We start from the raw sequence: 13,700 nt of genomic DNA, 5'->3' as shown, positions 1-13,700 counted from the left end.
TCCTACTATGGAAGGCTGGTTTTTAGAATGTGAATTTTTTAAACTTTTATTTATATCCAACAATGTATACAATCATACACATTACATGTCTTTGCGCCACGCAGGGCAGAACATTATATAACCATGCTAAAAGATATATAACAAACAACTAGATCAGTATTGACATTAGGTGAGATATGCTAGTGCAGACTCTTCCACTGTCTACTACAGATTCAATGGTTATCATATGCAGAGTAGTTGTATACAACGTTGGGGTTTTTCATTTTTTAAACATAACATAGCAAATCTAAACAATAATAAACTAAAATAAAGTAAACTAGTACCTTCTATCACTGAAAATATATATATGTCTCCCTATGAAACTAATGTGGAAAACCTCCACTTATTTAGAGTTTTAGGTTCACAATGAATTGCAATACTGTGTAAGTATTAGTCAGGCTAAGGTACAATCCTGAGATGCTTGCAGGCCTCATATATAAACATTGTGTAGAAATGGGCTAGTTCTTGTGGGATAAGACCTGATATAATATGGTTATTTATAAGTGAGGATTGGTATTAATAAGCACGGTTTAAAGGGGGGGTAAGATGAGATCCATATTAGTATTGAGTGTATATATGTAATCCAAGTTATAGTGCGGTGGAGGTATCTTCTAATACATTAGGTGTCAGAACACATGACATATCAAAATATTACTTATATTAGACACTTAAAGATAGTTACTCTTACTACAGGAGAATAAGTACTAGCAAAACAAAATTAACAGAATACTAAGACAATAAACACACAAGAACTCTTTAACCAAACAAAAAATATGAAAATTAAACACCTTCCCAGATGACACAGAGAATTCAGGGGTACGCCATCCCCATTATGTGTATATGAGGGGGGTCCGTATATGAGCTACCCGGTGTTGCAGGATAAGCAACCTTATGCCTTTAAATGAATAAAACTATTGACCCTGAGTTGATATGAGTGCTATTGTAGAGGTATATCTGAATCTATTAGTAGGCTATACTGCCCAATAGTTTGCTTTTAATAAACAGTGGTCTGGTAGTTGGCTAAGGAGGAACAGCTATATATGACATGTGAGAGCCCAATCTATGTAGCATGAAATAGCCTATATGAGCTAATTCAAAAGGGGCTCTTGTAAAATCTTTTATTTGCTAGGAAATAGTTGGAAGTAGGAGACTGATTTATTAGGGATAGCCAGGCCATATATGAGTTAACCAGTAGCTGCTAATTTCTAAGAGAGTCTGAGCATCAGATGGAGAAAAATAGAATTTTGGAGTTAGGTGAGATTCTCCCTCCCACTTGTTGCCATCGGTTGGCTGACAGACTATTATAACCTACAGATACTAAAAGAGAAACCACCAGTCTGCAGAGATATATTTTGATCAGTAAATCCTGCCTGTGATGAGTATAGTATTGTGGACGTGCGTGAGTACAAGTCCCCTACCGCCTGATGTAGATAGGTCGTTGGGAAGTAAACAAAAATAAAAGCAATACAAATAGTAACACCAAAACAACACATATATGCAACCACAGCACACAACATAGCCAAGTTTATAACAAGATGAAGTATATGCTGTCTAACAAAGCTATATACTAAATAGAATTAAGCGAATATATACGGTTAATCAAAATTGCCAGGTGTCGTATAGTCAAGTGCAGAATTCAGTTCAAAAGTAGACAAATATTTTTGGCAACAGGTAGTTGTTAATTGTCTGAGATATCCTCAAGCCACTCAGTCTCATTGCCTGTAGTTACCAGATTTCACAAAAAGGTTGATATGATCAGCAGGCAGTAGTCTAAAAGGACCGCAGGTGGCTAGGATTAGATAAACAGTTCACCCGATTCCAACCCAGGTTAGAGGTAAATAACTGTTTCTCAGATGAATATAGCGCTTTTGTGGGAGACAGCTTCTGCAGGAGCCCCTCATATCTGCCTCATGCTGTAATGGTGTGTCAGTACGGCTCTGCTCTGTAGAGGCAGCTATGGGCATCAGTATGCTGGCGGGACAGCAGGTAATCTTTGAGGCCGTCTTGGCATCCGGTAAAGAGGGAGGGTGCTGCAGCAGGTCAGGCAAAAGTGGTGTCCCAATGTCCTGTCTCAACACGCACAGGGCGGGAGCCGAGGTAGCCAAAAGAGTGCTCAGAGGGCAGTCCATAACGAATCCCGCATGGGCCGCAGGGTTTCTCAAATGGTGAGCGCACAGGGGGTGACCCCTCCTCCACATGACATGCCGGGGATCCTCCAACTGGGCCACAATCACGAACAATGGAGTCGGTAAGCAGAGCGGACCCGTGCGGGTGAGTGGGTAGTACATTTTGCAGGTCTCGGACTGTAGAGTCGATTTGCAGGCTCTCCTTATACTTTTCTGTAGGATCGTGCTTCCCAGCGATATGAACTGCTTCATGCAGTCTCCCATAGCTGTGGATCAGGCGATTAAATGCTGGCATAAAGACTGCGATTATCTGCTCAGCAGGATTACACTCTGACTCCATTATTCCAGAGTTAGCGGGCAGGAAGTCCATATCTGCCAAGTAATCAGTTGTAGTAGTGCTCGACTTAGCTGAGCTGATGCGCCAACATGGCGGACCACAGCGGTTTCGTAAATTGCTCCCGGGGGCTAGGGCTGATGTAATGCCCTTCCCTTTCAAAAAGTCAGCTACCGATGACCGTTGCAGAGTCTCCTAGCAAGACACATAACATGGGGGGCTGGATGGCGATGTAAAGTGGTGAATAAGCATTATTTGCAGCTTAGACATGCAGAGCTCCCAGCATTTGCTTCCATCCAGTAATCCCGCCCACCGGAAGTCCTAGAATGTGAATTTTTAGTGTTTTTATGGGAAATAGAGATTTGAGTTTAAATATTATTTCTTGGAATATTGGAGGCGTTACCTCCTTGATTAAATGAAAACTCATCATTAAAAAAACTAGGTGAACAAAACCTGAGTATTGTTTTCCTTCAGGAGACACATTTAAAAGACTTTGAGATTCCTAAATAAAAATCAAAATGGGTAGGACAAGTTATAGCAACTCCCTGCACCAGTAGAAAATCAGGGGTAGCCATACTTCTAAATAAGAATTTAAACTATGAAATCATTAAAAGAGAACTATATATAGACGCAAGATATATTATTTTACATGTACGAGTTAATGAAGTAAAATTTATACTCTGTAATATCTATGCCCCAAATACATTTATTAAAGAATTTTTGGGAAAAATTAAGGGTAAACTATTTCCATTTATATTAGACAATCTCATTATAGGGGGTGACTTTAATATGTCTTTATGCCCCGAATTGGAACGATTTTCTAAAAAAACCATAAAAGAACACAATAAATATGCTAAATATTATTATTATACTTTATTTATGAAGCGCCATCATATTCTGCAGCGCTGTCCATGGATACAGATCATTTAAATAAAACAATAGTATAAAACTTCTAAGACTAAGAGACAGGACAGAATTTACAAACACATACATGAGGAATCGAGGGCCCTATTACAATCTAGAAGGGTAGGAGGTTGAGAAACAGGAGGTGAGGACTGCAAGATTGAGAAAGATGTTAATGCAGATTTAGAGGAGGGAAATGTTGTTAGATAAAAGAAATATTATTGAGTTGGGTGGTAGGCTTCTCTGAACAGAAAAGTCTTCAGAGAGCATTTAAAGGATGAAAGATTTGGGCAAAGCCTGACAGCACGAGGGAAATTGTTCCAGAGGGTAGGTGCTGCACGACAGAAGTCCTGCAGTCTAGCATGAGAGGAGGTGATAGTCGCAGAAGCAAGGAGCAGGTCATTGTTGGCTCTTAGTGGGCTGGCTGGAGTATACTTGTGTATCAGAGAGGATAGGTAGAGGGGAGCAGAGTTGGTGAGCGCTTTGTATGCAAGGGTGAGAATTTTGAATTTAATTCTGCTGTGTATGGGGAGCCAATGAAGGGACTGGCAGAGAGGTGCACCAGATACAGAGCGACGGGAAAGGTGGATCAGCCTGGCAGAGGCATTTAGAATGGATTGAAGAGGGGAGAGGCGGGAAAGAGGAAGGCCAGTAAGTAGGTTATTGCAGTAGTCAAGTCGGGAAATAACAAGGGAGTGGATTATTTGCTTTGTGGTGGTAGCGCACAGAAAAGGTTGAATCTTGGAAATGTTGCGTAGATGGTTGTGGCAGGATGTAGAAAGCGATTGTATATGGGGGGTGAAGGATAGATTTGAGTCAAGTGTAACTCCAAGGCAGCGGACTTGGGGCGATGGGTAAATGGTGATGCCGTCAACAGGGATAGAGAAGTCACAGGTCGACGTAGAGGTTGAGGGGGGGATAAGAAGGAGCTCAGTCTTGGACACCTTAATCTTTAGGTGGTGAGAGGCCATCCAGGAAGAAATACCACATAAGCAGTTGCTGACATGAGAAAGGACAGAGGGAGAGAGAGCAGGGGTGGAGAGGTAGATCTGGGTGTCATCAGCATAGAGGTGATATTTGAAGCCATAACTGTTGATAAGTTTACCCAGAGAAGAAGTATAAATGGAGAAGAGTAGAGGACCCAGAACAGATCCTTGATGTACTCCAACAGACAGAGGCATTAGAGAGGAGGAGCCATTGGCAAATGACACAGAAAAAGACCTGTAAGAAAGATAAGACTGAAACCAGGAAAGAGCAGTGCCACAGAGGCCAAAAGAGCTAAGGGTCTGTAGGAGGAGGGGGTGGTCAACTGTGTCGAAGGCAGCTGAGAGGTCAAATATTTTAAGAGCTTATGTCATAAACTTAAGATAGTTGATATATGGAGGATTCAAAATCCAAACCCACGTTCTTTTTCATGTGAATCCAAAACTCATAAATCTTTTTCAAGAATAGATTTTTTACTGGTATCTGAATCTCTTTCCGTTGTAAAGATCGATCCACAGATAAGTGATATCTCCATTATTTCACTTTCATTCTTTATGGGGAATAGATCTAAGTCTGAAAATCAGATTATCCCTTTTCCACCCCACCATTATAACTCTAGATTTTCTTACTGGTTGAAACAGAAATGGAGAGACTACTGTACCCATAATATTGCTTACTCTGGCAAAGTAGAAACATTCTGGGAAGCATCAAAAGCAGTGTTACGGGGAGAAATCAAATCATATATGTATTAAAGGAAAAAGAAAGCATTGGCTAGGGAAAGGCAACTGGCAAACCAAGTTAAAAATGCATACAGGAAATATTATAATGATTAATCAAACATAAACTGGGAACATTATACTAGAGCAAGGCAGGAAAGGGACATTGATCTGAAACAAAGAGTGCAGTAAGAAAAATTTAAGGTAAATATAAAATTTAAAGGCTTTTATGGCTGCTTGGCCAAACATTTGGCAAATCTAGTCAATAATAGAAAGAATAGAAATTACATTTTAGATGTTAAAAAAGATCATCAGAGATATACTGATTTAAAAGATATCAGTAAAATCTTTTTTACCTATTATCAGCAGTTATATACCAATATAAAGAGTAATAATCGTAATCAAGTGGATTTTTTGTCATAGGTCAAAATACCTAGGGTAACAGAAGAACAATTGGTAGCTCTTAATACTCCTATAACAAATCAAGAAATTATAAAAGCTATAAAAGAGGCCAAATTAAATAAAGCAGCAGGCCCAGACTGTCTTCCTGCAGAATACCTCAACATTTTGATAGTGGAAATTAATCCTACTCTGGAAAAACTTTTCAATAATTATTTTACACATAATAGCCCAATATCAACCTATTTTTCAGCAGCTAACATTTCCTTAATACCCAAGAAAGGTACCGATTTAGAAGACCCGACCTCATACAGACCAATCTCCGTCCTAAACGCAGATTATAAAATCTTAACCTCTATTATAGCAGCTAGATTAATGGGTTGTCTTGAAAAAGTTATACATCCTGATCAAGCAGGTTTCTTGGCATCAAGAAAATTGTCTAAAAATATTTGTAAAGTTACAACTTTCTTAGATTATATGTGGAATATAGAAAATATTAGAGGAAAACAATTAAAGTATGATACAGCCTTATTAACAATTGATGCCGAGAAGGCCTTTGATTCGATTGAATAGGAATATTTGTTTAAGGCGCTAGAAAAATTTGGTTTTAAAAATCAATTTTTACAATTTATTCATAACATATATAGAAACCCGATATCATACTTACTGATTAATGGCTCATTAACCCCTGGAATACTACTAAAGAAGGGTACTAGGCAGGGGTGTCTGCTTTCCCCTCTACTTTTTAATTTAGCACTTGAACCCCTGGCCATATGGATAAGAGAGGTTTATGAGGGGATAGTGATGTCAGTGCAAACAATAAAAATCCTTCTATATGCAGACGACTTACTAATCTTTTTATATAATACAGCCCAATCAATACCCCTAATTTTAACATGTCTAAATCTGTTTAGTTCTTTTTCGGGGTATAGAATAAACTACGACAAAAGTGAACTCATGTGGGTTCAAAAGACAAGATCTAGCCTACAAGAAATTCCCTTCAAAATAGTAGATTCACTTACATATCTTGGTATACAACTACATAAAAATCTGCAAAAGTGGTATAAATTAAATTTTCAAACACTTATCCAAAAGATTAAGTTAGATCTAGAAATATGGACCTCCATTCCTCTATCAATATCTGCAAGAGTTAATCTGATTAAAATGATAATTTTTCCACAATCATTATATCCTTTACAGAATCTTCCATTACTTTAAAAAAAATTGGATATACAAAAAATACATACTATGTTCATTAAATTTATCTGGAAAGGGGACAAGGCTCGTATCTCTTTAAATAAGCTCATGCAAAAACGTAGTATGGCAGGTCTTGCTCTACCTAATATTGGTCTTTATAATTTGGCCGCCTTGATTAAAGTAGCAATTGATTGGTTGGCCTAGTATTTGCATCGCCGGATATTGAAGGGTATATTATCCATCCATTCTCTTTGAAAGTTGTGCTACATAATACTTATAGAAAAATCCCTGGTAATATAAAAAGTTTATTTACGATTAATAATATAATCTTAGCATGGCACAAGTTTTGTACCTTAAAGGGACACTGAACCCAATTTTTTTGTTTTGTGATTCAGATAGAGCATGCAATTTTAAGCAACTTTCTAATTTACTCCTATTATCATTTTTTCTTCGTTCTCTTGCTATCTTTATTTAAAAAAGAAGGCATCTAAGCTTTTTTCTTTGTTCAGGCCTCTGGACAGCACTTTTTTATTGGTGGATGAATTTATCCACCAATCAGCAAGGACAACCCAGGTTGTTCACCAAAAATGGGCCAGCATCTAAACTTACATTCTTGCATTTCAAATAAAGATACAAAGAGAATAAAGAAAATTTGATAATAGGAGTATATTAGAAAGTTGCTTAAAATTTCATGCTCTATCTGAATCACGAAAGAAAAAAATTTGGGTTGAGTGTCCCTTTTAATTGGAGTTGATTATTCGTTAACAGAGTATTTACCAATAATAGGTAATGCAGAATTCACTCCTGGTATCAATCAGAAAGTATTCAAGCTATGGGAGGAAAAGGGTCTGAAATATATACATCAAATTATATCAAATTCAGGATGCATACTATTATCTGAAATGTTAATGCAGCAATTTGACCTTCCTAGAAACAGTTTTTTTTACATACTTGCAAATAAGACATTTTGTCTTTAATAAGGGTTGGATTACGGACAGAACTCCTGATTCTATAGATATTAAAATATGTGTGAAAATTTTTTCGGCAGGAATGGCATCAATCTCACTATTATATAATATTATGTTGGCTAAACAAAGCCAAATTTATCTAGACAAATTAATTAATGCTTGGATACCCTTTTTTGCAGATATAGACCAAGATAAAATAAAGGCAAGTTTCAATGCTTTAGAAAAGTGCAGGATCTCACTGAATTGGAAAGAATCGCATATGAAGTTGATGAACAACTATTATTTGACCCCTCTTAAATTAGGGAAAATATACACAACACAAATATTTGCTTGTCCACAATGTTCTAGTTTGGAAGCTGATACCCTGCATATGTTTAGCCAATGTCCAAAGATTTATCAGTTCTGGAGAAAGATTTTATTTTGGGTTAATAAAAATTATAGTACTACTTTTACTCTAGAGCCAGAAGAAATTATCTTGCTTAAAATCAAAGAGGATAATCAGTCCATACATAAAAATATTCTAAATATAATAATCCTCTTAGCCAGACACTTAATAGACACTTAATACTAAAATTCCGGAAAGGGAAAACAGCGCCAAGCGAAGTACAGAATCAAATAATATTCAAATCTTTTCATCTACAGCTGTCAGGAAAAAAAAAAAAAAGTTTATAGAGGGCTGGCTTCCCATAATTAAAATGTATCCACTACGGATACAAAAACGTATTTTAAGCCCTTTTTTGAGCTCGAAAAGCTTTACAGACCTAGTAGTATTAGATATATTTCCAAGTGAATGGGTTATGATGTATAGAGAACCATATTAATAGATAGAAAGGTTTGAGGACAATATGTAGGATAACCTGAACTAAGATCTAACGATATGCTTGTTGTGGGAGGGATATTAAGGGGAGGGGGCTTGCCTTGGGGTGAGGGGTTGTTTTTTTTTGTTTTGTTGTGTTATTTTGGTCTATTTTAATTTAAAAAAAAAAAACCCCAACAGAGTGATAAAATGATTATAACAGTAAAGATGTGTCAAACAGTCTTTTTTTTATTTACAATGCATAAATTGTCTTTATGTTGATGTGATATCCTTTTAAAACACCCTGCGTGGTGTGAAGTAGACACACAATGTATTGTATTAGTATATCACTTGTTGGCTATAAATAAATTGTTAAAAAAAAGATATATCTACAGTATACCTAAGGGTTTTAACTATTTGATTGAAGGAATAACCAGATATTCATATAATTTTAACCAGGTGTTGCATGAAAAGGATTTTGCTGCCATTTGTATAGCACTCCAATGGCAATATTGAAATAAAGCGTAAAGTCTCTTAAAATTGAACTATCTATCTGAACCATGGAAGTTTAATTCTGACTTTTTGTCCATTTACTGTAAATGTAATTTTTATATACAAACTTAAAAATCGTACCAAAAAGTATAAAAATTCAAATTCATGAAGGGCTCGGGATTGCTCTTTTTTTTGTCTATGACAAGGATGCAGACAAGGATGAAAATGATAATTTCCTGAATCTTTTGCATAGCTGATACTGTTGAGATCATTCATACTTTCTGCATAAACTCCTGTAATCCTGCAAATAAGATCAGAGGTGGCTTGTAAATAGCCTTGTGATAATCACTTCTTGAGAGTGTAGCCACTAATGACTGAGATATGCCCTGCTAAGCGTGTGCTACTGTGCCTAGTGCGTATTACCACATTAGAAGATACAGATACTCATTACATACTGGGAAATAAATTCAACAGAGCTTTAAAGCATTGAGCCCCATTCTAATCAATCAGAATTCCTGTATCATATTATTTATACAGGAGAACAGTTGTTATTTGAATTGATAAGGAAACATTTCTGCCTGTTTATTAGCATTTCACTACAGTGGACTGCTAGTTCATGTGGGCCATATAGAGACAATGTGCTCACTCCTGCTGGTTGTGGCTAAAATGCAAGTCAATAGATAATAATAAATAAATAGCCATGGGATCAGGGGGCTGTCAAAAGAGGCTTAGATACAAGGTAATCACAGAGTTTAAAAGTATATTAATATAACCATGTTGGCTGTGCAAAACTGGGGAATGTGTAATAAAGGGATTATCTGTCTTTTTAAACAATAAACATTTTGGAGTTACTGTCCCTGAAGACAGGAATGCCCACTCTAAGGCTGAGACTGGAGTGCCCACTTGAGGCCAAAGACAGGAATGCCCACTTGAGGCCAAAGACAGGAATGCCCACTCTAAGGCTGAGACTGGAGTGCCCACTTGAGGCCAAAGACAGGAATGCCCACTCTAAGGCTGAGACAGGAATGCCCACTCTAAGGCTGAGACAGGAATGCCCACCTGAGGCCAAAGACAGGAATGCCCACTCTAAGGCTGAGACAGGAATGCCCACCTGAGGCTGAAGACAGGAATGCCCACCTGAGGCCAAAGACAGGAATGCCCACTTGAGGCCAAAGACAGGAATGCCCACTCTAAGGCTGAGACTGGAGTGCCCACTTGAGGCCAAAGACAGGAATGCCCACTCTAAGGCTGAGACAGGAATGCCCACCTGAGGCCAAAGACAGGAATGCCCACTTGAGGCCAAAGACAGGAATGCCCACTCTAAGGCTGAGACAGGAATGCCCACCTGAGGCTGAAGACAGGAATGCCCACTCTAAGGCTGAAACTGGAGTGCCCACTTGAGGCCAAAGACAGGAATGCCCACCTGAGGCCGAAGACAGGAATGCCCACCTGAGGCCAAAGACAGGAATGCCCACCTCAGGCCAAAGACAGGAATGCCCACCTGAGGCCGAAGACAGGAATGCCCACCTGAGGCCGAAGACAGGAATGCCCACCTGAGGCCGAAGACAGGAATGCCCACCTGAGGCCGAAGACAGGAATGCCCACCTGAGGCCGAAGACAGGAATGCCCACCTGAGGCCAAAGACAGGAATGCCCACCTGAGGCCGAAGACAGGAATGCCCACTCTATTTATACCTGGCAATTCACATAGCTGGTTTTAAAATTGAATATACAAGTAGTTCTTTGGCTTAGTGTCTGTCTAAGTAGGACACTCCCAATAGCCTTTGAGTGGCATTTGATAAACCACTCCCTATTGAATTGGGGTATAAAAACTGGAACACTCTCTATCTCTCTTTTTCTTCTTATCTTGTGCATTCTGAAAAGATGGCTTATGGTGGACACACTGAAGAATGCGGCTAAGTATATTACTATGATTATTTTAGTAGTGTTGGACAAACTGGGATTATTGTAGTAAAGTTGCCCTGTATTAAATATGTGGACTGTTTTGCTGTAAAATAGATGTGTATATATAGATAGTAGTAGTATATATACCTGTAAATATTTCTCTTATTATTAACATATATTGATTCCAAATAAACTGTTTGGAAACAATGGAGACCCTCTCATAGAGTTTATTTCACAACTTACCTTTATTGGTTTATTGGTTTACTAAAGTAAAAATATATTAAATTAATTAATAACCACAAGACTGAGACTGGAGTTCCCACTTGAGGCTAGGACAGGAATACCCACAATAGGGCCATGAACAGGAATGCCCACTCCAAGGCTGAGACTGGAGTGCCCACTTGAGGCTGAAGACAGGAATGCCCACTTGAGGCCGAAGACTGGAATGCACATCCCTTTAAGATTGAGTTTCCAAAAATGGAAACTGTGCTTTAACAAACCTTAACACACAAGAAATTTGATGACCAATTCAGAAGAAAGCAAAAATCCATTTTGAGAGCAAATCACCAATAGATTGTAAATAATCCCTCAGGGAAAAAAGAAATAAAAATAAAATAGAACATGTTATGTGTATGCCACAATTTCCCTTAACTACTTAGCTAAAATTTTAGCGTTTATTTGGCTCAAAATAATGTGGCCTGTTGCGCGTATGGTGAATTTACATTGGTATTTACCACAGTTTAGAGTCCTGCAAGCAAAATTCTAATGTTACTTCAGTAGATTCATGAAAATGTTGAGATTTTTTTTATTCCAACAATGCTAAAGGTGCTAAAAACGTAAGAATGCAACATCTCTACTTGTAAAGATATATTTCATTTGCACACCTCTACAGGAGACATACAAGCACGGCACAACTGCAAATTGAAACGAAATTGCGCAAGCAAAAGGTCGCCTACATGGGTGCCAAAAGTGTCTCACTCGCTTCATTTATACTTTTCCTGTCTTAGCCACTGAATGTAAATTAGGAATATGCTCTCTTTAGGTATGACACCAAATGTGCTGCAAGTGAATTGATTTTTGTTTTGCTTTCTGTTCTCCAGTTATGCCTATATCATTATTTTTATTTCCAAAAGGTTTTAATACTTTTACTTCTCATTGTTCAGAAGCTGGCCCAATTCAGGAGCACTATATGGCAGCAGTTTTGCAAGAATGTTATCCATTTGCAAGAGCACTAGATGCCAGCACTATTCCCTGCCATGTAGTGCTACAGATGCCTACCTAGGTATCTCTTCAACACACAATATCATGGGAACAAAGCAAATTTGCTAATAGAAGTAAATTGGAAACTGTTTTTAAAATGTATGCTCTGTTTGAATCACAAAAGAAAATGTTTGAGTTTCATTTCCCTTTTAATGTCTCTAAAAACACCTTGTGTTCCTTAGGCCAGTGCGGGAGAGTCAAACAAGGAAAAGTTCATGTTCCTATGATGCATCCTGTAGCCCTTCCCAGCAAAGCAGACCATTCCCAGCTGAGGAGGGCAGGAGCCAGGCCTCTGATGAGAGCTCTCTGGGAAAAATTTCCAACATTCTACTCATTCCAAGACAACATCTCCATCAATACGAAGCCAGCAGTTCTTTAGGATACACAAGCACCCGAGGTAAGTGGCCTTTATTTAATCCATGTTATCAGCTTCTACATGTAACCTCAACAATAGCACTCACCAAGTGCTGTTGCTAGTGTTTTTATTTGCATGGCTTGTGATATGTTCCCCTAGCAGATTTTCTGGAGAGGATGATAGAATCCCAGCAGAGAGACTCTAGTGCACCTGGCAGATTTCATGTGGGCAGTGCAGAGTCCATGTTGCATATCCGTCCAGGAGGATACCACCCTCAGAGGGCCCTTATTAACCCATTTGCCCCATCACGCATGCCCATGAAACTTACATCAAACCGCAGAAGGTGGATGCACACATTCCCAGTGGGTATGTTACAGCATATTCTTTTCCTCATTTTTTTGTATCCTTCCTTTATTTTGATATCCCTGCCATTTTATCCCTGTGTATTTTTATTCACTAATAGGTCCTTCTGGGGAAGCCATACAGATTCATCATCAGACTCGGCAGAACATGGCAGAGTTACAGGGAAGCAATCAGCGAGACACATCTCATTCCTCTGCTGAATTGCTTGAGCTGGCATACCATGAGGCCACAGGCAGGTGAGCCTCCCATGGAAACATCATCTTGAATTGTAGCTTACATCTAAATGCAATCCTAAAAAACAGATTATCTGTTGCATGTATACATGGATTTGCAAAAGACACAGGGCTGTAATTCTTAAGGGAACTGGGGTCTCACTATCAAAATCTTATTAGTTTACTTTTGGTTGTAAGTGAAAATGTTATAATATCTTAAAGTTATTTCTTATTATCTCCTTATGCTGCACAAGTGAAAAAGTTTTAATATCTTTTCTTAAGGGCTTAAATAACTTCTTTATAAATTCCAATGCACAATCATAAGTGCAAGCATATATACTACTTTTTGTAAGACATTACTTAATCTACTAATAAACCTTACCAAGGAATATAAGGGAAAAATTATTCAAATGAGACATAAAATATATCTTAACATATAAAAAGATCACATAAAGTATTACAAGCCCTATTACAATTTGATATTATATCACTTTTCATGCCAATTGATGTAGCATGTCTAGATTTCACCAAAGCATTTGACACTGTCCCACACAACCAACTAGAACATAAACTGTATCTCCTTGGTCTATATCCAAAAATTGTGAACTGGGTAGAATTCTGGGTTAAAGATAGACAATAGAGTGCTTTTAGT

The 13,700-nt window shown here is 38.1% G+C and overlaps 1 protein-coding gene across 1 annotated transcript in view; it reads left to right on the top strand.

Moving 5' to 3' along the window:
• DEPDC5 (DEP domain containing 5, GATOR1 subcomplex subunit) overlaps window positions 1-13,700 on the top strand; it is a 336,582-nt gene that overhangs the window by 67,603 nt on the left and 255,279 nt on the right. Inside the window, 3 exon segments of the mRNA XM_053702000.1 lie at window positions 12,301-12,515; window positions 12,636-12,839; window positions 12,937-13,072. Coding sequence (XP_053557975.1) covers window positions 12,301-12,515; window positions 12,636-12,839; window positions 12,937-13,072 — 555 coding nt within the window.

This window comes from Bombina bombina, chromosome 2, assembly GCF_027579735.1.
Source record: "Bombina bombina isolate aBomBom1 chromosome 2, aBomBom1.pri, whole genome shotgun sequence".
Classification (NCBI taxonomy): Eukaryota; Metazoa; Chordata; class Amphibia; order Anura; family Bombinatoridae; genus Bombina; species Bombina bombina.
Note: the sequence above shows the minus strand (reverse complement) of the source record. Positions and strands in the feature narration are given on the sequence as shown.